The 24,688-nt window shown below is 42.0% G+C and overlaps 2 protein-coding genes across 2 annotated transcripts; both read left to right on the top strand.

Moving 5' to 3' along the window:
- Nucleotides 1–9,541: 9,541 nt before the first annotated feature.
- On the top strand, nt 9,542–13,486 carry LOC136177098 (galactose-specific lectin nattectin-like). Its single transcript, XM_065948190.1, has 7 exons — nt 9,542–9,608; nt 9,720–9,785; nt 11,736–11,754; nt 12,248–12,342; nt 12,467–12,601; nt 13,003–13,114; nt 13,299–13,486. Exons 2-7 carry the CDS (start codon nt 9,720–9,722, stop codon nt 13,379–13,381), a joined length of 510 nt encoding a protein of 169 aa, XP_065804262.1. The 5' UTR covers nt 9,542–9,608; the 3' UTR covers nt 13,382–13,486.
- A 4,199-nt stretch (nt 13,487–17,685) lies between these two features.
- LOC109998930 (galactose-specific lectin nattectin) lies at nt 17,686–21,836 on the top strand. The gene is made up of 7 exons (XM_020653866.2): nt 17,686–17,770; nt 18,219–18,284; nt 19,164–19,182; nt 20,522–20,616; nt 20,741–20,875; nt 21,362–21,473; nt 21,648–21,836. Exons 2-7 carry the CDS (start codon nt 18,219–18,221, stop codon nt 21,728–21,730), a joined length of 510 nt encoding a protein of 169 aa, XP_020509522.1. The 5' UTR covers nt 17,686–17,770; the 3' UTR covers nt 21,731–21,836.
- Nucleotides 21,837–24,688: the final 2,852 nt, after the last annotated feature.

Raw genomic sequence — 24,688 nt, 5'->3', positions numbered from 1 at the left:
GGAGCGGCTCTGCAGGAGGCCAGAGGTTTGCCACAGCTCTGTGTATCTGTGAGCTGCAGCTTCTTGTTGCATTAGATGAGGGTGACTTCTTCATATCTGCTGTGGCTAAATGTAGCAGAGAAGTGGAGTTTTTTTACAGTAAATGCAGTGTGCTCTTCTTGCGGCACATAAACCCTGAGTGTCCTTAACTGTCTCTGTTGTTTCCTCCGTGTTGGTAAAAATGTGGCGTCACCCACTGAGCAGACAGGTGCAGCGAGTGACGGCGCTGCCAGGAATAGACGGAGTGTGTGTTTCAGAGTGTTTGTAGGCTCAGCGAGAGACGGAGGACGGAGGGATGGCAGCGGATCTGAGCCTACCAGCGTGTGTGCAGACATTTTAAAGCAATGATAACCACATTAAGTTCAGTCGGCGACTCGGCTGGCAGTAGTGGAGCTAGCTGGCTCCAGGCCAGCTGTGGGAGAGAGAACAGAGGTGATAATGTGATGATTTGGATTTAAGGTCTGCAATTATTTCTGAGATTCAGAGCGGCTCTGGATGCAGAATTAATCACGTTTGTTTGGTCGAGCCTCAGATGAGAAAATACAAAACTGTTTTTTAGAGGGAAGTAGGATGATTGGATATTTTGGAATGGAAGTTTGTCTAATTTAAACCTCAATTACAACCATGTTTACTCAAACGGTTATACAAGCTGACATCCCCTGTCCGCTCTGATTGGTGGAACCTCGAGCACTTTTATCAGGTTTTAGTCAGTTTTAAATGGTTTTCTTTCTCCTTAAGGTTTTGCTCCTTAAATCTATTTGTTCTCTGCCTCATGGTGGATGTCAATCAAATCTATCTACAGGTGCAAATAAATTCACCTGAGCCTGAACTGTGTTCGAACATGAACTGTGAACTGTGAACTGTGTACGTTCAAGAAAGACAAGATAACAATGCGTTAGTTGGTGTCTTCAAAGATGGACTTTAGTGATAATTCAACATCAGACGCTGTTTTTCAAACACCAGGGAAAGTCTGATTAATGTTCAGCCTGAAAGTGAAAACTGCATGAACACCTCATCATGACAGACAGGACAGTAATCCGTGACGTCGGCGCTCGCTGTGCCGGCTGGTGAAAGTCGTCGGATGAGGACAGTTGGGGTTGCTGCAGGACGGAGCAATCAGCAGGTCAAGCACACAGACAAACAGCATCACTGCAGGGAAAATGTCAATCCTTATTACAGCACAAGACAGCAGCAGCCAGCGGGGAGGAGAGATGGAGACAGAGGAGAAGGAGGAGGAGGAGGAGGAGGAGGGAGGAAGATTAGACAAGGACACAGAGTTAGGAGAAGAAGAAGAAAGAGGGCGAGCGAAGGAGATGAAGGAGGCTGTTTGGAAAGGATGGGAACAGAGAAAAGTGACAGGATGGGAAAAAAGTGAGAGAATAAAGGGATCAAAGAGTCACAGTGAAATGTGGAAAAACTCATTTAAAGAACTGTCGGCTGTTTTTGGTGTTCATGTAAATATGGCCACTAAAAGCAGCCTGTTAGTGGAAATATTATAGGAATGTTTCCTGCAGGGTGTACGGAAAAAAACACCAGGGTGGACATCTCTTCTTCACAACAAGCTCTGATTTACAGCTTGATTAATAAACTTCATTTAACTTTAATGTTGACAGCACTATGTTGAAAGTGTGTTTTGTATTTTGGTGTTGGGGAGGAGCATTGTCTGCACAAAATAAGACCAAACTGGACGAGGTTGTTAAACTAGGCAACAAGACTCACTGGGAAGCAAATGTGCAGAATTTCTTACCTGACAGATCGGTACAGCCTGAATTTAGCCAACAAGACTACAGCGGACCCTCAGCACACCGATTGGTCTGAGTATCATCTTCATCAGCATTTATAATGATATCAAAACCATCATCGTCATCATTAAGTTTGTAGGTGTTCATAAATAGCTGGGTCTTTAGCTTTTTCTTAAAGGTGCAGAGGGACTCTGCAGATCAAATGGTATTTGGAAATTTGTTTCACCTTGGGGGGGCGACAGAAGAGAAAAGTCTAGTCAGCGTCTTAGGACCCTGTTGTGAAGGTTGGATCAGACGCCTTTCATCGACAGGGCGTAGTGGGCGGGAGGGAGTGCAGACCTGGATCAGAGAGTTTAGGTAAGGAGTTTAGGTAGGTTTGTGGCTCTGTTTCGTAAGCGAGCAGCAGAGTTTTAAACCTCATGTGAGCAGTAACTGAGCCAGTGTAAGGAGATGAACAGCCGAGCGACATGTGCTGTTTTGTGTTTATTGTCCAAGAGAAAAAAGACAGAGGCAAACAAATAATCTGACACTATGTTTCTGAACTGAACCCAGGTGTCTCTCTTTAACAGCTCATTGGAGGTAGAAAATTTTCCATCCTTCAGAATGACAAATAACCAAGTATACATAGCTTCTTTTTGTGCCTATTTATATTTGCGCCTTATTTTTTATTGTTTTAATGTAAATACTTGCTGCTGTTTTATCCTGCACTACAACAAGCCTTTCTGCAACGAAATTCCGTTCTGATCCGCACTGTAAGGTACAATCTGAATGACAAAAAAGAAAAGTCTAAGTCTAACTCCAATGTGTGTTTCCATTGCACCACTGTGACCTCCCTGATTGGTCCTTGTGGGACTTTATGCTTCAGGCTGAACTGTGTGTCCAACAACATCCAGACTGGACCTGCTGCCTCTGGTTTGTCTCTAATAAACAGATGGAGGAAGGTTTGTAGAAAAACCTGCAAATACCAAGAAAATCATGCACTGTGGTTGATATTCAGCAGAAAACCTGATGTGTTTATTTCAACAAAACCCTTTATATTTGCAAGAGTAGTTCCTTTTTTTAGATGAGACCTTTTGCAGATAAACACATCCAGCATGCATCAACCCCTGAATCCCAAAGATTGCCTGTTTCTGACCTGATTTGACACAGCCAGCCAGCCAGCCAGGCTTTTTGGTGAACTAAGAGAATCACCTCCTGACCCTATCTCTGGCTCAGGGGATGCAACATCAAGGAGTCAAAAACATGATTAGCAAAAATAATCTTCTTCTTAAGGTTAAACAGAAACAGGGGGGAGAGGAAAATGGTGACTGAGGCCATGCTTCTGGTCCTGGCTGCAGATTGAGAGAGAAAGGGGAGGAGCTTGACTCAGGCTTTTGTAGTCAGCCCACAGGTGCAGCAGATCATTGGTTTAGGAATGTATGGCGGTCAGGTATTGAATCAAAGATAACAAAACAATGTAAAGTTTGCACATAACACATTACTCAACATGATATGAAAATAATTTAACCTCCTTTAAAGAAATAAAATCAGTGTATTTCTCAACATTTTGAATTTGTACAGCTCAGTTGATTGGGCAGTGCATTTCCTGGTGCAGGACTCCGAAACAGATCTCCACTGGTCTTTTTAGTGATTTATAAAATGTTGGAGAAGCAGTTTAAATCTGTTGGCCGGCTTTGCACCCTCTGCTTGTAATGCATGTTGTCTAAGAGGGGGAGGTGGAACAGCACGATGTGTGTCTTAAGCAGTTTCACTCAGAGACCTTTGACCTTGCTTTAACCTAACCAAACCTCGACGGCTAACAGAACGAAACAGTCACAGTTTAGGACACAGGTTTGCTGCCTTATCTAAAAAATGACGACACAACCCAATGCAAGCTTATAAGAAAAATTCAAATCAGTCTCACAACACTGAGACACAAGCATGGTGTATTTTGGTTCTCACCACATCTATCCACACTCATTGTCTTTTTAAAAAGTCGATCCTTGTTTCTTTTCCTCTTCTGGCTTTGAATTTCCTTTTCCTTAGAGGGGATTTCCCACAGCGACCTAACCAACATCCAATTTTAATTTGCACCATTAGGGCGGATCAAAAAGAGGCTCAGTCAGAGGAGCTGGGACGTTTTTCTGCTGCAGCTCCACTTTGTACTTCGGGCTAATGAGATGCTTTTTTTTGTTTGCAGTAAAATGTGCTCAGAGTTCAGCTTAAAACAATCAACAGTGGAATAAAGAGCCGGGATAAAGGAGAGCCGGGGGGTGCAAACATAATTTGACTCATGTGATGATCCCAAATGAGGAAATGAAACACGATCTAGACATGAAAGCGCTGCGGGCGAATCAGTTCTCGCACATCAATATTTTATGATCAATTTCATCCGTCTCTCCGCCTCTTTCTGCTTCCTTTTAGTGGCTGAAATAAGAAGGAGAACGAGTACAGAGTGCAGAACGTGAAGTCTACAGGCTCATTTAAATACCAACATACTTTACTCACTGACTCTATATGGGCTTTTTAACTCAGCATGTATGCTGGGCGTCTCCCCCAGGGAAAGCTGCTCCTCCTATGTTAAGCTTTTAAGACGACCAGAAGGAAATTCACATGAAATATTTTGAATAAACCACAGCTGTTTCCCCCATTCAGGCACTCTAAGCATGCACATTATATGACCACTGTACATTTTCTGTGGTCATGTTACAGGAATCAAGACGTTTATTGTTTCCTGATAGAGAGAGGAGTTACTGGTTTGGGTGGAGGAAGATCTAAACCTCCAGATAAATCTTAAACTGAACCCATTACAGAGAAACTACTTTAAGGAGTTATAATGGACTCGACAGCTTGGACTGCCGCCATACTTTAGGGGAGATTCAGGTCAAATTCTGGGAGCATGGACGCCAGCAAAGGCCCTTATCATCGGTAAACTGACAACTATTTATTCATCTCTGCTAACAGATATCTGCATGCAAGTGCAGTACACAATATGTTCTACATCAAACAACACAAGTCAGCATGATGCTGTGTCGTCTAAGCCAATCAGTGTTGAGATTTCCTGACTTCTTTGAATGCATCAGAAATGATGGATTGGACCAGCTCTGTTCAACAAACATTTTAAAAGTTGATTTCTTCTTCTCTGAAGGACAGATTTGAGACAGACTTTTTACTAGTCTTCATCATGAGGTTGTTATTTTTGCAAACTTAACTTAAGGAGGCTGACTCTCTCACTGCAGACTAAATCTACCTGTGCGTAAGGTAAAGTAACCTTACCTTCCCTAATGTTGAAGCTGCACAGCAGTGGCTGTATGGAGGTAGAACCCATTTAAGCACAATGGTGCAACCTTTTTTTTTTTTTTTGATTAATTTTTGGGGCTTTTTGTGTCTTTAATGGAGAGATAGGACAGTGGATAGAGCCAGAAATCAGGGAGAGAGAGTGGGGTATGACATGCGGGAAAGAAGCCACAGGTGGGCTGCCCACTTGGAAGACCATGGCCTCCATACATGCACACTAACCACTGCACCACCAGCGCCCCAACGTTAGTGAAACCTTAACGCAGGTAGTGAACATGAGCGTGTCTGAGAAGAGCGTCTGAAGAGGCGTCATATGTTTACTGCGGGGGGGAGGGGCTAACGGGTGTCAGGTGAGCAGACTGTAAGAGGTGTGATGAGACGATCGCCTGCAGCTGTGGTGTTTGAAGCAGCCAAGACGGGTGCCAGGACATATAGACCACACCCACCCCAACACGCATTTGAGGACAGATGAGACAGATGGAATAAGAACATGTCAGCATAATAACATGCAAAGTAAACAAACCACAAAGTTACCAGTAGACTTATGTCACTCAAGTGTAGAACAGTTGCACCTCAGCGTTACATGAATCATTTAACATCATCTTCATGTCCAGTTAACATACCAGTATCCCCCCATCACAGTTACCCCATCTCTTCACTCTGTCTATGCACGGCTTACAGAGCTGAAAAAGATCGAATGCTTGGGCAGGATCTTACTAAACACTTTGATCTCCAGGCCTCTCTTTGCACATCCCACAAAAATTTTTTTTGAACCTCCTTTGATTTTTGGGTTCTGAGATGTGGGTGTTGGGCCTTTATGTGATGCAGCTCCTTCAAGTCGCCTCCTTTTTCTGTGTGAAACTGCAACCCTTCAAATCAAGAGTAATAAAATATATCCTGGGAGTAGGAAAAAATATCTATGCTAGAAATATATCGTCACCCAGACTCGTTTAATACAATTATTGATATGCTGGCACAAAGTTTAGCATCTATATTTTACATTTTAAAAATGGCTGTGCTAAATATATTTACCTACCAATATTACTCGCCAGGTCCCTGCTACACAACTCCTCAAAGGGGCGCTTCTGACATGAATGAGAGCGACATGAAGAGATGGTAATTTGCTGACAAAGAAGTTGACAGCGGGATAAATGAAGAAGAAAAAGAAGAAGGAGACAATAGGATATCAGATGTCAGATGGTTATGAAAAAGAGTTAAGAAATTAAGTGTTGTAAGATGTGAAACTGACACCAAATCAAGGTGAATAAATACAACCCTAAATTCTACAACGTTGGGACGTTGTGTAAAATGTAAAAAAAAAAGTTTGGTCAGGGTCATGATTATCGATCTGATGCATTACTTTTCTTTAAATGATGCTTTGTAAACGATTTTCAAACTGAGGAGTCTTTTATTTTGAAAGTTTCTTATATTTTACCATGTTTTGTTCCCTCAACCCTATGTTCCCTCAGTTCTTTGCTCCCTCAGCCCTATGTTCCCTCAGTTCTTTGCTCCCTCAGCCCTATGTTCCCTCAGTTCTTTGCTCCCTCAGCCCTATGTTCCCTCAGTTCTTTGTTCCCTCAGCCCTATGTTCCCTCAGTTCTTTGTTCCCTCAGCCCTATGTTCCCTCAGTTCTTTGCTCCCTCAGCCCTATGTTCCCTCAGTTCTTTGTTCCCTCAACCCTGTTCCCTCAGTTCTTTGCTCCCTCAGCCCTATGTTCCCTCAGTTCTTTGTTCCCTCAGCCCTATGTTCCCTCAGTTCTTTGCTCCCTCAGCCCTATATTCCCTCAACCCTATGTTCCCTCAGCCCTATCTTCCCTCAACTCTTTGTTCCCTCAACCCTATTCCCCCAGTTCTTTGTTCCCTCAGCCCTATGTTCCCTCAGTTCTTTGTTCCCTCAGCCCTATGTTCCCCCAGGTCTTTGTTCCCTCAACCCTATGTTCCCTCAGTTCTTTGTTCCCTCAGCCCTATGTTCCCTCAGTTCTTTGTTCCCTCAACCCTGTTCCCCCAGTTCTTTGTTCCCTCAGCCCTATGTTCCCTCAGCCCTATGTTCCCTCAACCCTGCTCCCTCAGTTCTTTGTTCCCTCAGCCCTATGTTCCCCCAGTTCTTTGTTCCCTCAGCCCTATGTTCCCTCAGTTCTTTATTCCCTCAGCTCTGCTCCCTCAGTTGTTTCTTCCCTCAACCCTGTGTTTGCTTACCAGGCAGTAAAAAGTGAGGAAGACGTAAAGTTGGGGATTCTTTATTACTTACATAAACACAAAGAAAAGCTGCAAACAGACTCAAAGCTTTGTTTGACGACTTTTCATCGACTCGTAATATGATGCATCTATTAATAGGTTAATTTGTGATTAATTATCATCATCACCGTGTACTTTTGTTAATTGACTTGTTGACTGACAGAGTGCAGAAAGTTTATACAGTTTATCACATTTATTTTGTTGAAATGATAACAGACCTGCCACATGGCGCCGTCCATTTCCCCCCCTTTTAATCACACAGGTGGAAGCAGGGACAGGGGGGCAGCAACTCTGGGTGTTTTTAAACATGCAAAAAACAAGAAAGTGTTCACAAGCTGTATGTTTGAACGAGGAGATTGCCACATTTGTCACCCTGACTGTACACAGGCTTTCTCCTGCCAGCCACCTCGTGAAAGTGAATCGCTGTAAATTGCAAAGTTCCTGATGAAGCTCTTCATACTCCTTTCTGCCTTCCATAATATTTGCTCCTACTTTTTTGTTGATAAAGTTAATTTGTCCAAATTTTACACATCATTGAAGTGTCTGACTGTAGCTTCAGCATCTTTACATCATGTCTTGCTCCTTCACTATATGGGACACATCCCGCTGTGAGGGAAACGTGTGATTAAGAAACTCTTACAGAAAGACCACAGATAATAAAACGTCCTTACATATTCGTAAACTGTGGATACAAATTTTTTTTTTTCCTTAGCGTAGCCTAGAGGGCTTCATAACAATAATGACTATATTTAACACTTTGTGTTTGTAAAGTGTATGGAGAGCGACTATATGACCAAAACTAGCACCACCAGAGTCCTGACTCTCCAAAATCTCTCACAGTCAAACACGACTTTTGAGTCAACAATCATGGTGGACGACAGCAGGAATAATTGGCAATAGTGTTTTAATGTAATGAATGAAGCTCTAAAGAACTTCTGATGAAGTCGTTGAACATGAGATGTGCATGTTAACGCGCAAAACTGGAGGTGAATGCTCAGATCTTTTCTATCGGCTACCATTTTCGTTCCTCTGTGCGCGGCTGCCCCCCTCCCTCCACACACACAGAGCAGGATATGTGATTTTAAAGATTAATCATGATTAGCCTGCCTGCTCAGATGGGCTCACACACACCTCAAACCACAGGAAAGGAAAGTCTGGTGAAATAATCTCTAGAACCATTCCAAAAGAAACATGTCTTTGTTTGTGATGGTTAAAGGGGAGAATCAGACCCAAGTAGTGTGTACGTTCTTTGGCTGCATCCATCTGCACCCAGAGCGCAGCAGTTGCTTAAAATATGCAAATTTTGCAATAACAGTAGGAAGACTCCCTAATGGGGGCCCATCTGACAGCAGTCACTCTCATCGACCTACTGAGCATCTCATGCATTATTCCTGTGAAAACCAAAGATCTTCATTGAACGTCGCTAAATGAAATTTACGAGGAATTATCCGTCTACGAGTGAAAAAACAGGATGAGGATGAGCGTCGGGACACTGGCCGACATAATGGAGGTTGGAGGGGCCCCAGATTCATTTTGCCTAGGGCCCCAACAGAATCACCACCGTCTGCATCTGAGAGTTTCAGGGATTTTGGATGAGATAGATAGAATATCTAATAAAGCAATAAAACATGTTATATAACACCTGGGATCAGTATGATAAGTCATTTAATGCTTAAGTTTTTTCAGTGGTGTTAACAAGGTCAAATGAGTTCTTACTTTCTCCATGTGAAAAAGTTACTTGACACGTTCTTAAGGTTGATGGTAATTTCATGGCTGTGTATTGGACTCAATGCATCTTTCAGCGATGCATATGACTGAGTCACCTGATGAGGTGATGATTATAAATGAGTAGAGTAATAACGTCATCATGACAAGATGGTACTAATGGTGTTTGCAGAGCGTTCATTTAACTTAAAGACAAACTTAAACACGCCACCAGCATGATCCGGTTTGAATTGTTGACTGTGCAAATAAAAAAAATACTTTGGAAAAAATTAAGACGCTGCACACAAGTAGAGGATTAAGGAAAGATCAAAACTTTAAAAATAGCGCTGATGATGGACAGGTGGGAGTCTTCTTCTCATCTATCAGTTACTTTTGATTAAGATACTTAAGCTCACTATTGTGCAAAACTCCCAGGAAAAGTCCAACTCAACTCTGATAAGTCAAATTTAATTGCAATATCAATATTGTCCTATACGTTGTATGCAAATTTCTGAACCCGACCGAATGTGGAGAAGGTACAAAAAGAGGGGCTTGCCTCCGAGATGAAAACCTGCTGTCTGCAAATCCAACCTCGTCTGATCATCGGAACAAGGTAAAGTTTTCATTCTTGACTTTTATAAGAGCGTTTTTTAAGATAGTTTACTATAGGCTTGATTTGCTGAGCATTAATTCAGCTTTTTTACAACGTCTGATCTTCACACAGATGGGATTCACTCTTCAACTCATTGTGCTCCTTGGCCTGAGCGGCGGACTGCTGATGGGAGCAGATGTAAGTGTGATCTCATCCTGATGCCTCACTGTGAGCTATGCTGTGTGCTGAGGTTACTGCGAAATTAAACTACAAGTGTCTGACAGTGGTGGAGGTGGTAAATTCTAATCTCTATCCTCACTTTAGATTTTGCTTTAATTGGAGGAAATGACACAAAAAAAAAAAACACTTTAAATCCTATCCTTGCTTTAGCAGCAGATCCAGATCTGGAACTTGTTGCCTTAAAAAAAACGATTGGGACTTGTTTCCCCTCCACCATTGTTGTTGAAAAAGTTGTTATCTGAAGTTCTTGTTGATTAATTGGTTGTTGAGGGACTTGTCTGATGTGAAAATGTCACATGTGGTGATCATTTCAATTAAATGTTAATTGGAGCAGCTTCTGGTGTGCACACTTAGTCTTCCTTATTTCGATGAGGGAGAAGTGACATTGACGAGCACCGCAGTGTTGAATGAAAAGGAACAACTTTTACACTGAGAGCGCAGTGAGAAAAAAAACAGATGACATGGAGAGCCTGAAAGCGCTGAACTGCATTTGTTTTGTATAATGACTAGTGATGTGTAGGTCATGAACGATTCGTTCCAAACGAACGAATCATCTGGGTGAACGAACTGAACTGAATCACTTACTGAAAAGAGTCGTTCATTTCTCAACTCTCTCTCCTCTCTCCCGTCTCTCGTATCTCTCTCTAGACCGTAAGAGTCGCTCAAAGCCCGCCCTCCCTCTCCCTTTCATGTCAGTGACACGTACTGACTGAACAAACAGGACGGAGTCGGTCGGGAGCTCCGTGTCGCTAAAGCCCGCCCCTACTTCTCCCTCTCATGTCTCCAAAATTGAGGAAGTAGAAAATATATTATTTAACATTTAGGTGTCGCGAAAATGTTTGTGCTTTTTATAGCTGCTGTCAGTTTACAAACGGCTTTTATATCCAACTTAATTTCACTCACTTAATAAACCTCACTGTTTTAACATCCACTAATGATCGTGTTTCAGTCAGTACATTGTGTGTGTGTGTGTGTGTGTGTGAGACTGAGGCTGGTGACTCTCAGTCTCACTCGTTCACGTTCACTGAACGAACTGAACGAGAGCTTCGACGTGAATCACTGAACGAACTGAGAGGAAGAGCGGAGCTGTCGTTCATTGAAGGAACTGAACGAAAGCTCCGCCTCCAAGTCTCTCTCTTCCTCTCAGTCAGACAGTCAGTGAGTGATTTGCGTACTGAACGTACTGAACAGAACGGTCAGGGAAAATAAATGTGATTGTTTTAGCAGATTTCAGTTTGCAAACTGTAGCTTTATCCAACTAAATTCTCAGCTCATTGGCTTGTTATTCACCACCGGCTGTTCTCAGTACGATCGCGAGCAGAACTAAACGTTCGGCCGTGTTTCAGCTTATTCAATTTTGATTCACAGGCAGAGCTGCAGAGAAGTACTGAACGATTCGGTGAACGAATCTTTTGAACGAATCACTTTACTGAACTGATTCTACTGATTCAGTACACTGAAAAGAACTGCTTTTCACATCACTAATAAGGACAAAAAAAAGGCACGACCCAAGCAAATCAAGTGCTACTACAGCGTCCCTGTGTACTGAACATGCAGGTTTATTTTCTATTTGTGTGTGTGTGAGTGAGAGTGTGTGTATAACAGTTACGTTTTATACTTTTTTATCAAACTTTATAAGATAATTCTTGCCTGGTAAAATAAAGGTTAAATAAATATTGAATCAGTCAACAATCATAATTTATTGGAAAAGTCTTCAGGGAAACAAACACTTGACAAAAAACGTTCATTAGTCTTGAGAGTTGCTATAGCAACAGAGTCAAACTTACTCAGTGGGCCTCGGCAGGAGTCCAATTTTTATCAATATCAACTGTGAATTAAATATTATTTCTTAAAAAGCCCCAAAGCGCTGATGCATTAAGTTTAATATCGTCTTCTTTTCATTCACAGGCAAAATGCACCAAAAAAGGTTGGTGCTTCTTTCTTGTTCTATGGTGGAGGCAAATTCTTTAAATACAGTATCCATAACTTTCAGTCTGCAGCCAAACCTCAGACGAGTAAAATGTCCAGAAAAGTCTGACAAACTTCGGAGATAAACCCAAGGAGCCACGAGGAAAACATACGAGTGTTGAATGAAACTCCAAACTAAAAACACACGAAGGCAAACACAAAATGAAGACTGGCTGACTTTATACAGGGGAGCTGAGGAGGAAATGTAAGACAGGTGTTTGGGTAGGAGAGTTGAGGCTGGAGAGCATGTAAAACTAATGAGCCGGCAATTAAGCAGACGGGAAAACACGAGCGGGGGACAAGGAAAAATAAAACTATCAAACTACGAGACAGATAAGAGATTCAGCAAGCGACCTTCAGCCGTAGACCAACAGCAGATGTGTAGATGCTGTGTGTTTAAAACCAAAGGGTTATTTATTTTTAAGGTGTCTAACATGATCTTTGTGTTGTAGGAGGATGCTGTAAGGCCTGCCCTGATGGTTGGGCTAAGCATGGAGAACGCTGTTACTTGTTCTTCAACGACAAAAAGACCTGGTGTGAAGCTGAGGTACTAAGAACGGTTTACAGTAGCCCCACACTGACCTTATCAGTTCCATGTCCCCCTTTATCCATTCATTGTAATCCTACAGTATTATATTTGAATTGCTTCTTACTATGTTTGCCCATGTTAGTCTCATTGTGTTGAACAAGGAGGGAATCTGTTTTCACTCCATACCCCTGAAGAAGCCGAGCTCGTCAGAAATGTTGTGCTGAGTGCAACAGGTGCCAGAACAAAGACTTGGCTTGGAAGCCACGATAAAGTCCAGGTGAGTGATTACTGTAGCTACAATAAGGAGATATGCTTAGCTTAGCTACAAGATGGTGCGGCCCAAAGAAGCGAACATCGGTCCTTTGAAAACGGTGTCCAATCGGTTTGTTGGAGGGGAGAATGCGACCCAAGCAAGGGAAGTGACGCCGCATGAATGAGCGTTGTAAGATTTTTTATTTTCAAAGATCTATTTTTAGCTTGTCAACGTCAAGGTGGAAGAACGGTCGCTGACGGTCATTCTTTGACTAACACTGCCGTCACACCTGCAGCTCTCACACAGACCCGAGCAGAATGTACTCTTTTGACATTTGTCATGTCGATGTGGTGTCTCATTTGGATGCACTTCTTGCATCAGTTTATTTCTGTCTCTTTCTTTCTATCTTTCTTTCTTTCTTTCAGAACGGTTGTTGGTTGAACAGCGATGGCTCAAAGTTTGACTTTGATGGCTGGGGCCCCGGTGAGCCAAACAACTACGGGGGAAAGGAAGGCTGCATGCAAATGCACAACATGGGTACAATCTCCCTTTATGAGTCTGTTTGTGATTTTTGAGAAATCCTTTTTTGAATTTAACAAACTCTCCAAACCCTAATTAAGAAAAGAAAATAGCATTGCATATTTCTTTGGTTAACCCTTGGATCAAACATGGACGTGGCACAGAGTGTAGCTTTAAGTCTTTGTGTTGTGTTTTATTACAGAGGGCCAACCTATCAACGACGCCCCCTGCCATATCAAGAGTGCTTACATGTGTGCCAGGAGCCTTGAAGTGAAGGATGACTGAAGCAACATCTCCAGTGATCCTGATGCAGTGTCACTTCATCGCCATTCTATGACGTTTCTGATTCATTCAAACATAATTCAATAAAGCATTATATTGAGCATTCAATTGGACCTCTTTTTTTAACAGAATTTTTAACAAATCCAACAGACTGTCTTTGAGATATTTTGCGTTGACTGAAGTTCATCAGAGACTTGTGAGCGTGACTGAAAACACAGATGGAGCTCAGTACTTAATGTTGACTGCACATTTTACTGTACATGCACCAGTTAGTATTCGCTAGTATAGCTCACATCCCTGTATGCTATACAATGGGTTTCTCCCCAGTTCTACTCCTTTTTGGGAGAGGTTGCCCTTCCTGGTCCACCTCAACCCACACAAACTTTTCTGAGCCCGTTTTCGACGCTCCAGTGGTTTGTTTACTTTGATCCTCCTTGAATAAACATCACAGGACATGCCAGTGTTACTTAATAAGTATCACCACCTACAATACAAACACTGATGTTACATTTAAAATGTGCAGTCAACATTAAGTACTGAGCTCCGACTACTGTCAAAAGCCTGCTTTGAATACTGCATAATCCTGCATAATGACTATTACTGAAACGTGGCTAACATCAGATGTACCAGAGCCTTTGGTCGAAATTGAAGGTTTCAGCCATATCCGCGCTGACAGAACTGAGGACTCCGGGAAGAGCAAAGGAGGCGGGCTCTGTGTGTATGTCAATGACAAGTGGTGCAGGCAGTACACAGTTCGGGGAACTGTCTGCAACAAGGACGTTGAACTACTGTGTGTTAGCCTAAGACCTTTCTATCTGCCCCGGGAGTTTGGAAATATTCTGATATGTTCAGTTTATATTCCCCCTGATGGTAACGCATCCAGGGCAGCTTCTCAAGTGGCAGACTGTGTACAAGAGCAGCTTCAACGCACACCAAACGCCCCCATCTTTATTATGGGAGATTTTAACCACTGTAATCTGAACACTGCGCTCCCAGGTTTTGAACAATATATAAAATGCGACACCAGGAAGAGAAAAACATTGGACAAATGTTATGGATATATCAAGGGTGCATATTCAGCTTCCGCAAAACCCCCTCTGGCAAATTCTGACCACAACACTATCCATCTGATCCCCATTTACAAAACAGCTCTTAAGAGCAGCAAGCCTCTTGTTAAATCTGTCAATGTATGGACTGAAGAGAGTATTGACACACTGAAAGGCTGCTTCTTATGCACAGAATGGGACACTTTTTCTGAGGAGAATGATGTAGACTGTGTTACAGAAGTCACCACAGACTACATTCATTTCTGCATTGATTCTGTGATCCCTAAAAAGACAATAAAAGTTTACCCTAACAGTAAACCTTACATCACAAAGGAGGTAAGAGACTGTATCAACAGGAAAAAACTTGCATTCAAGAATAAGGACCATCTACAACTAAGAGCAGTACAATCAGACTTAAACCCTGAAACTTAAAGACTGAGAGAGGCAAAACAACAACACAGGGCAACACTGGAGGATAATCTACAAAACATGAACAACAGGAAATTATGGGACTCTGTGAAAACTATGACCAACATGAAATCCACTAAAAAATATTTATATTTTGGGGATGAATTATCCACAGCAAATGAACTGAACATTTTCTTCAAGAGGTTTGATAAACAAGATTTCTCAGCAGAGTGTAGTAGTGTTTTGGAGAACATTCCCACTGTTGGGGCAGATAGGATTTTAATTGACCCCAAGGATGTGGAAAATGTTTTTAAAAGTGTCACTGTCAACAAGACGGCATTTCTGCGTTCTTATTAAAGATGTGTGCAGAGGAACTAACACCTGCTTGGTGTCCCATCTTTCACAGGTCAGTAGATACAAACACTGTACCAGCAATGTGGAAAAAGGCAGTCATCACACCTATCCCACAAATTCCATGTCCTAAAGACTGTAATGATTTTAGACCAGTGGCTTTAACTCCTGTTGTAATGAAATGTATGGAAAAACTTATGGTGAGCAGGCTGAAGTCGGAGGTAGGCCCACAGCTAGACCCATACCAATTTGCATACAGACAGCATAGAGGTACTGATGATGCTATCAATAGCTTAGTGCACATGGTCACCAAACATCTGGAGAATCCCAAGGCCTACGCTAGATTACTGTTTGTTGATTTTAGTTCAGCGTTTAACACCTTGCAGCCTCACATTCTACTTAACACACTAAATCAGCTTAGGGTCAATCCATTCATCATTAAATGGTATCATTCATTTCTCACAAACCGCACCCAGCAATTCAGAGTGAACAGAACTGTGTCAGAGCTCACAACCATCAGCACCGGAGCGCCCCAGGGGTGTATTAGCTCACCAGTGCTGTTCACTCTCTACACAAATCAGTGTACCAGCAACAGTGGAAACGTACATGTTGTTAAATTTTCCGATGACATGGCCATCCTGGGCCTTATGCAAACAGACTCGGACATTCACATATATACATCAACAATCAGCAACTTTGTGCAGTGGTGTGACGAACACCATCTCCTCCTCAACACAAAAAAAACAAATGAGATGGTGTTCGACCCTCGGTCTCTTGGCGACCACTCACCAGTGGTCATCCATGATCACACCATAACACAAGTAGAGTCCTACAAATATCTCGGCATCCACACAGACATTAAACTAGTGTGGAAGTCCCAGGTGGAAGCTGTCTGCTCCAGAGTGCAACAGAGGCTTCACTTTCTGAGAAGACTCAGGACCTTTGGTGTGTCCCGGGAAGTGCAGCTTCTCTTCTACCATGCAGTAGTAGAGAGCCTCCTACGATATGGTATCTCTGCATGGTTTGGAAATTTGACCGTTCAGTCAAAGGCCCAAATCAACAGACTCACAAAGACAGCCATGGGAGTTCATCAACACCCCAGCCTCCAAGACATCTTTCAACAAACCATAATCAGACAGGCACAAAAAATTATCTCAGACCCATCTCATATTCTTCACCCTGAGTACCAGCTCCTCCCCTCAGGCCGACGATACAGGGTTCCCCTGAGGGAGAAACAACCATTTCAGAAATACCTTTGTTCCCTTGTCCATCAAAGCCCTCAACAGTACCTAAGCTGTAATGTGTGTATACTGTACATGTGCATGTATGAGGTGGTGAGTGTGTGTGTGAAGATGTGTAGATGTACCTGCACTGTTATCACTTTTCATAACTATTACATATTTATGGTTTTAGTAATTCACTTGTATGGAATTTAATGATTATTAAACTGACATGTTTTACCGACGAATGAATGTATTTTGTTATTTTTTGTAACTGCATCAGAGCTCTGTGAAGTCCAAGTAAAAATTTCCCACTGGGACAATTAAGTTAATCTTAATTCTACGTCGTCTTCAAGCGTATCCATTGTGCTTCACGGCGTTCAGATGGGATCACTCTAAACACAACTCAAAACACAGGAAACTCTGAGAAAATTATCTTTAGAACCATCCCAAAAAAATTAGACTTTGTAAAAGGACTTGACCTTGTAAAGTTCTTTTCTAGTCTTCTGACTACTCAAAGTGCTTTTTACAATTTAGACCACACCCACACAATCACAATCCTGGTTGTCCATCAGCGGTCTGGCTGACTCCTGTTTCCCCCTTGGCGGTCCAGCTGACTCCTGGTTCCCCCTTTTGGCCTTTTCTTTAAGAAATATAGTTTTTAGTTCTGCACTTGGGTCCTTAACTTTGTTTTTTCCAGTACCGTTACAAAAACATATTGTAACACCTGTGATCAGGATGTCATTTATTGTTGAAGTTAATTCAGTGGCATTAATGAGGTCATACAATTTTACTGCAGCAAACACCAGGGATTCGGGCCACAATGACAAAGCAAAAAAGTTAATTGAAACGTTCTTAAGGTTGAAGGTCATTTCATTGCTGTGTATTGGACTGAATGCATCTTTTAGCAATGCATATGACTGAGTCACCTGATGAGGTCATAATTATAAGTGTCACTCAGCCATTTAGAGTAATAACGCCATCATGACAAGATCTTACTAATGGTGTTTGCAGAGCATTCATTTAACTTTAAGACAAACATAAATATGCTCCCAACATGATCCGGTTTGAATTGTTGACTGTGCAAATTAAAAAAGATATTTGGACAGGTGAGAGTATTGTGCTTCTCATCGATCAGTTTACATCTATCAGTTACTTTTGATTAAGATAATTGAGCTCATTATTGTGCAAAACTCCCAGGAAAAGTCCAACTCAACAAAGTTAATTGCAATATCAATATTGTCCTATACGTGGTATGCAAATTTCTGAACCTGACCGAATGTGGAGAAGGTACAAAAAGAAGAGCTTCCCTCCAAGATGAAAACCTGCTGTCTGCAAATCCAACCTCGTCTGATCATCGGAACAAGGTAAAGTTTTCATTCTTGACTTTTAAGATAGTTTACTGTAGGTTTCATTTGCTCTTCACTGTAATTAGTAAGGCAGACGACATCAACAACAAGACTGTAATCAACCACGGCTCACAAATATTCTCCAGCTCTACGTTTGCAGGGAAACTGTCTAAGGTACACGGATACACTTTTAGCTCCTCTGCTCTCTGTCTGTAGGAGACATTGACCTACCTTTTACATCTCTATGAGTCGCCTTAAGGGTTTGAGAAATGTTACTGTTTGCTGACCTGTGAACTTGAATGAACAACTGCTGCACTCTCCTTCGTCCACCCCACATTTAAAAGTCGTTTTCTAAAAGAACAACTAGAAAAAAAGTCATTTGTAACACAGAAGTACATGAAGAAGAAGTGAAGTACAATTTATGAGCGTTAATTCAGCTTTTTTACAACGTCTGATCTTCACACAGATGGGATTCACTCTTCAACTCATTGTGCTCCTTGGCCTGAGCGGTGGACTGCTGATGGGAGCAGATGTAAGTGTGATCTTATCCTGATGCCTCACTGTGAGCTATGCTGTGTGCTGAGGTTACTGCGAAATGAAACTACACGTGTCCGACATTGGTGGAGGTGGTAAATTCTAATCTCTATCCTCACTTTAGATTTGATCTCTGACTATATAAAAATGTCAACACTAAGATGGATCTTCTAACAACTGACCGGGTGTGGTTGTAACGCTTTCTGCTTCGACACCTGTAACTCAAAAGGCTCAATTTCTCAAACTTTTATACAAAGTACCCACATTTGTTTACTATAAATTGATCCTACTTTTGACCTCTACAAGAATACAAGAGACCTTGCGGGTAGATGTCAAATAAATGTGTTGCACAACTTCCGGGGGTAGGTTGCAACACAGGGTCGGTGTCCAGTAACATCTTTTTTGTGAAGGCAGAATACGGTAGCCCTCCGGCAAGCTGCTATCAGCTGATCTGAGAACTGCCCCAAAGCAACCAATCACTATTACGCTCTGACAACAAGGCGGTCTATTTAAACCATTCTGCCTCTCACTTTCCTGCATCACATCCACTCTGCTGCTATACACTGCTGTGAAATTCTCTCTCCACCACCCTGACCTCCACCAGTTTCAGTCAGCACATTTTATACTCTAGGATGAATTGTTTGCTTGTTATTTCAGTGTCATTACATGCACATTCAGGTTCTGGTGAGAGCGGAACCAATACCGCCAAATACAACTGTACAAACCATAAGTGCAATAAATGGTTAAATCTATGACGAGAGTATTCATGACTGACATTATTCATATCTACTGGCGATTAAATATTGTTTCTTAAAAGCCCCAAAGTGCTGATGCATGAGCATTAATAAATTTAATATCGTCTTCTTTTCATTCACAGGCTAGATGTGCCAAAAAAGGTTGGTGCTTCTTTCTTGTTTGATGGTGGAGGCAAATGCTTTAAATACAGTAACTTTCAGTCTGCAGTCAAACCTCGATGAGTTAAATGTCCAGAAAAGTCTGTCAAACATCGGAGATAAACCCAAGGAGCCACGAGGAAAACAGACAAGAGTTTAGTCACAACAACAGAATTTTAAACTTATATAGCAATGGAGAACAAACCAAATGTAGCATCGCCATGAGGTCTATCGAGAATTCGCCTATGGGATTTTTGTATTGGATTTTGGATCATTGCAGAAAATAAGCTCTTTGGCAAATGTTTCTGATGCGTCGGCGTTTTGTTCAGCAGGATAATCTTCTTTATGATGTTTGAAGCATTAATGCAGACAGAAGTAAAAAACTAAAAAACGCGGTCCAATGATTTTGATCACTACCGTTACGTTCAGATGATTTCCGATATCAGCTGAGGGTCAGCCTTCGAGGAACTTTAGTTGCCACAACTAGATCCACAGCGTGCACTAAACTCTGCACCCATGAACTCAATACATCAACTCAACACAAATGAACAGAACACTCTTTGATTGATTTAGCTCTTGTTATTGGCAGTGTAGAGAGAAGGGGAACTTAAGAAAGATGAGGACAAATAAAACTATCAAACTACGAGACAGATAAAAGCCCCGACACACCAAGGAGATCATCGGCCGTCAATTCTAGTTGGACCGTCGGTGAGCGGTCGTAGCCGTAGTCTTTGCGGTGTGTCCAGCTCCGTCGGCCATGTTGAATAAACGTTGGCAGTCGGTGAGAGGAATCTCTCTGATTGGCTGTTCGGAGGTTTCATTTCTCTCCAGCTCTCGACACAGTTTCAGGAAAGCCCCTTGAGCATGTCGCTGTAGTATTCATGCACCCATTAGTGCGGTTTCTCCTTATTTGTCTCCTCCGCCTCTTCTTTTCTTTTTCCACTTAAAGACCAAGGGCTGACAACACCAGCGCTATTTTCATCTTTTTTATCAGCCATTATTCTCCATTAGTAGGCTACCTATAATATGAGTGGTGCGCGACAGCGGTGTGAAAATGGTCTTCTCGTATCATAGCTACCGCTGCCCCTCACGCATGCACAGAATGTACATGGTGATTGGCGGTCGGCTGTAGTCTTTGCGGTGTGTTCAAGTGCAACTTTTTGGTGCCACAGGCGGCCTTCGTCACAACTAGTTCTTTACCATCTGCTTGGTGTGTCAGGGCCTTTAGAGATTCAGCAAGCAACCTACAGCCGTAGACCAACAGCAGATGTGTAGATGCTATGTGTTTAAAACCAAAGGGTTATTTATTTTTAAGGTGTCTAACATGATCTTTGTGTTGTAGGAGGATGCTGTAAGGCCTGCCCTGATGGTTGGGCTAAGCACGGAGAACGCTGTTACATGTTCTTCAACGACAAAAAGACCTGGTGTGAAGCTGAGGTACTAAGAACGGTTTACAGTAGCCCCACACTGACCTTATCAGTTCCATGTCCCCCTTTATCCATTCATTGTAATCCTACAGTATTATATTTGAATTGCTTCTTACTATGTTTGCCCATGTTAGTCTCATTGTGTTGAGCAAGGAGGGAATCTGTTTTCACTCCATACCCCTGAAGATGCCGATTTTGTCAGAAATGTTGTGCTGAGTGCAACAGGTGCCAGAACAGCGACTTGGCTTGGAAGCCACGATTCAGTCCAGGTGAGTGATTACTGTAGCTACAATAAAGAGATATGCTTAGCTACAAGATGTCCAAGAATTGAACATTTTTCAATCCTGTACCCTGTGTGTGACTGCAGAGTGTTGAATTTGGTCTTAGGGAGCATTCACACCTTAAGGCCCTGTCAAATAGGTTTGCTGAGCGTAGCTAACGTTAGCATTGCTAACAACACCAGCCTTCAGTCCTCCTTCAAAGTTAACGTTACACATCGCTCGGGTCGCCTCATGAATGAAAACAAAATGTACGAGTCGTAAGAGTTTTTTATTTTCAAATATCTATTTTCATATAGATCGTCAAGGTGGAAGAACGGTCGCTGACGGTCATTCTTCGACTAACACTGCCGTCACACCTGCAGCTCTCACACAGACCTGAGCAGAATGTCCTCTTTTGACATTTGTCAAGACGATGTGGTGTCTCATTTGGATGCACTTCTTACATCCGTTTCTTTCTTTCTTTCTTTCTTTCAGAACAATTGTTGGTTGAACAGCGATGGCTCAAAGTTTGACTTCCAAGCCTGGGGCCCCGGTGAGCCAAACAACTACGGGGGAAAGGAAGGCTGCATGGAATTGCGCCACACAGGTACAATCTGCCTTTTTGAGTCCGATTGTGATTTTGACAAAAGATAACAAACAATTAGAACACTTATTAAGAAGAGAAAATAACATTGCATATTTTTTTGATTAGCCCTTGGATCAAACATGTACGTGGCACAGAGTGTAGCTTTAAAAGTCTTTGTGTTGTGTTTTATTACAGTGGGCCAACCTATCAACGACATCAGCTGCAGTATCAAGGCTGCTTTCATCTGTGCCAGGAGCCTTGAAGTGATGGATGACTGAAGCAACATCTCCAGTGATCCTGACGAAGTGTCACTTTCTTTGTAATTTTATGACATTTCTGATTAATTCAAACATAATTCAATAAAGCATTATACTGAGCATTCAATAGGACCTCTTTTTTAACAGCTGTCCAACCGTTTTTTTTATATTCTGAGAATTAAAACTTTGGGCAAAAGAAAAGGACAAATCAAAGACTCTTCAGGTAGCAAAATGGTCCCACGGTTTCCTGTGGCACTAAAAGGAAGGTCAGAGGGACAGTAGTCGACAGGTTTCATCATCCAGTGAGAATGGTGCTCTGTGAGAATAAAAACCTTAAACACACCCACCAAATTAAAAATGAAAATGTGCAATGCACCGTGTTCTGGTGGCTATAAGAGAAACTGTACCTGGAGTTAAAAAACAAGCCGAGCTTTGAAAGCAACAGTGTGGAGGATGCAGCCTGAGAAGGCTAATTTATAAATGATCATCCTGGGCCAATTATTTCATGGCTGGACGGACTCGCATATGGAGCACCAGCTGCTTTAATAAATAATAATAATTTTCTTCACTGACTATGAATTTGAAGCCGTGTGTGCAGACTGATGAACAGGAGCTCGGCTTCGCACGGAGCCAAGACATAACAGGACACGGTGGGGCTGATCTGCAAGTTCGAGAGTAGCGACTTCTTTGCATATCTCAAAACTAAACCACACAAATCAGATCTGCAGAAATGATCAATAAAAATGTCTTATTCCTCAAATAATCATCGGTTCATCTGCAGCTCAGCCTGAAGGGAATCAACACACCGAGGTGAAATAAAAGTTCATAACTCACCGTTACATTCTCCTGCGCTCGATACGTTCATTTCATAAAGCTCATTGGCTGTCACAGAGAGTCAACAGTTCTGAGTTATGAAAGAGCTTTACTTTCTGAGGCGCTCCATGAATCCACAGTGCTAGACGAAGCTTAATTTAAAGGCCTTATTGTTGATGAGTTAATGCTGAAAGTATCATAACAGAATCTTTTTTCTCAACAAGTCTCCTAGATAAAAAATCAAACAGGATTATTCTAATACCATATTACTGAAATATTTCGATCTTCACGTCCTCTCGTCATAACAGGAACATTTTTGTGGTTGCTCTAGAAAGAACAACAAGCCGTTCACTGTGATTGGACAGACCAAGACATGCAATGCTGCAATTGGCCGCCACACTAATGAGGTAAGTTTAAGAATGTGACTTTTTGCGATGCCTCCATCATACTGAAGCCTCCGCTCTCCTCGAGTGACCACTTCCAACCCCCCTAAATCTGCTACTTTAATATTTGATATATATATGAGTAAAATGTTGCACATTCTTCCGTTAAGCGCTTTCATAACTCTGGAGGTCAGGAGGATTATAAACAATAAATATTTGTTTCACGTGGAAATTGAGAAAATAAACTGTTTGGATGCACATACTTTTAGGGCTTCCATATTTATCTCTGATTTTATATCTGTGATGGCGGCTGTGTTGATTTAAGCTTCTCAACGTTATACCTCACGTCTTTTGAATTGTTTGTTCAGTTTCCTTAGCTGTTGTCGTCTTTCATAAAACACTCTGTGAGGAGCTTTGCAGATTAAGTTCTTCCAAAATGATGATGGTTTTGATGCTGTTTAGAACTCTCAAGAGCAGCTGTAGATGTTATTGTTGATGACAACATATTCATTTAAAAAAGTGCTCTCCCTCTGGTCACTTCCTGTCAGCACCTGTGTCTGTTTGTTTGCACTTCCTGACGTTGTTTCCACCTCTCCAGATCCTCGCTTGTGTTGTAATTACTCTCATGTTCATCGCTTTGGATAAAACTGATAAATGAATCGTAGAATCATAAATTATCCTATAAATATAATCAATAACGTCGAATCAGCTTTTTTTCATATTTAGGATGACATTGTGTGATGTGTTTTTTGTGTTATTGTGACATTATTGGCTTTCCTTTGCGTGAGGGCGGACTGTACAAGAGGAGGAATGAGGAGGCTCAGCGGTGCTCGCTCGTCTTCCTCCTGACGAGTGTGTAATGAGACTCTAATGAAAGATGAAAAGATGATCTCTGCTATCGGTCATGCATACTTAACTGAAGGATGTCCTCGTGTTTTCTCCTCTCTCAAAGCCCCCCGCAGTTAGTCTTTCCACGTGTGTTAAATCCCAACGAGGTGGTGGGAGAAATGTGAAGTCAGTGTACTCATTATTTATGCTTGTCAAATGAATATGAATACATTTTATATACAAACAAATAGGGGTTAAACCATGAAGATAAAGAGCTGACAATGGCACTAAGCTGGGAAACAAATCACTAAAAGCAACTATATGTAACTTTTCCACCTTATAACAGTCGTTTCAAAGGTTAATTGATTATAGTTCAACAGAGGCTGGAGGCGCAGTGGTCAGTGCGAGCGCCCCATGTATGGAGGCCATGGTCTTCCAAGTGGGCGGCCCAGGTTTGAATCCGGCCTGTTGCTCATTTCCTGCATGTCATTCCCCACTCTCTCTCCCTCTCCCGGATTTCTGACTCTATCCACTGTCCTGTCCCTCAAATAAAGGCACAAAAAGCCCCCCAAAAAAAGACTTTCAACAGGGAGGATGGTATCTCTCTCATGTCCACAGCGCGGCGCGTTCACCTGTTTACTGCAGTATTTAAAAGTTTAGCCAGTTAGCTCGTCTCTGTACCGTTTGATACAACGGCTGAGGCTAAGGGGACGGATGAAGCTAAGAAGAAACAGAGACGGATAGTGACGAGCAAAAAGCTGAGTGAACATCCCTGCTGTTATTATTCAGAACAGATTTACACGTATCGTAGTGCTGGGCGATATGGCCTAAATTTGATATCACAATATTTTTTTGCCTAATGTCGATATTCGATATGACTCGATATTTAACGGATTAAAGTTTATAAATGTAGCCTATAAAACTGAATCTTCACTGTATAAAACAAAAAGATCAC

Source organism: Labrus bergylta, chromosome 19 (genome assembly GCF_963930695.1).
Source record: "Labrus bergylta chromosome 19, fLabBer1.1, whole genome shotgun sequence".
Taxonomy (NCBI): domain Eukaryota; kingdom Metazoa; phylum Chordata; class Actinopteri; order Labriformes; family Labridae; genus Labrus; species Labrus bergylta.
Note: the sequence above shows the minus strand (reverse complement) of the source record. Positions and strands in the feature narration are given on the sequence as shown.

Bases quoted from the DNA above. Each gene is read 5' to 3' on its own strand.
- LOC136177098 (XM_065948190.1), top strand. From the start codon at position 9,720: ATGGGATTCACTCTTCAACTCATTGTGCTCCTTGGCCTGAGCGGCGGA. The intron at 12,343-12,466 runs GTACTAAGAACG...TGCCCATGTTAG, and splicing joins AGACCTGGTGTGAAGCTGAG to TCTCATTGTGTTGAACAAGG. The intron at 12,602-13,002 runs GTGAGTGATTAC...TCTTTCTTTCAG, and splicing joins GAAGCCACGATAAAGTCCAG to AACGGTTGTTGGTTGAACAG.
- LOC109998930 (XM_020653866.2), top strand. From the start codon at position 18,219: ATGGGATTCACTCTTCAACTCATTGTGCTCCTTGGCCTGAGCGGTGGA. The intron at 20,617-20,740 runs GTACTAAGAACG...TGCCCATGTTAG, and splicing joins AGACCTGGTGTGAAGCTGAG to TCTCATTGTGTTGAGCAAGG. The intron at 21,474-21,647 runs GTACAATCTGCC...GTTTTATTACAG, and splicing joins CATGGAATTGCGCCACACAG to TGGGCCAACCTATCAACGAC.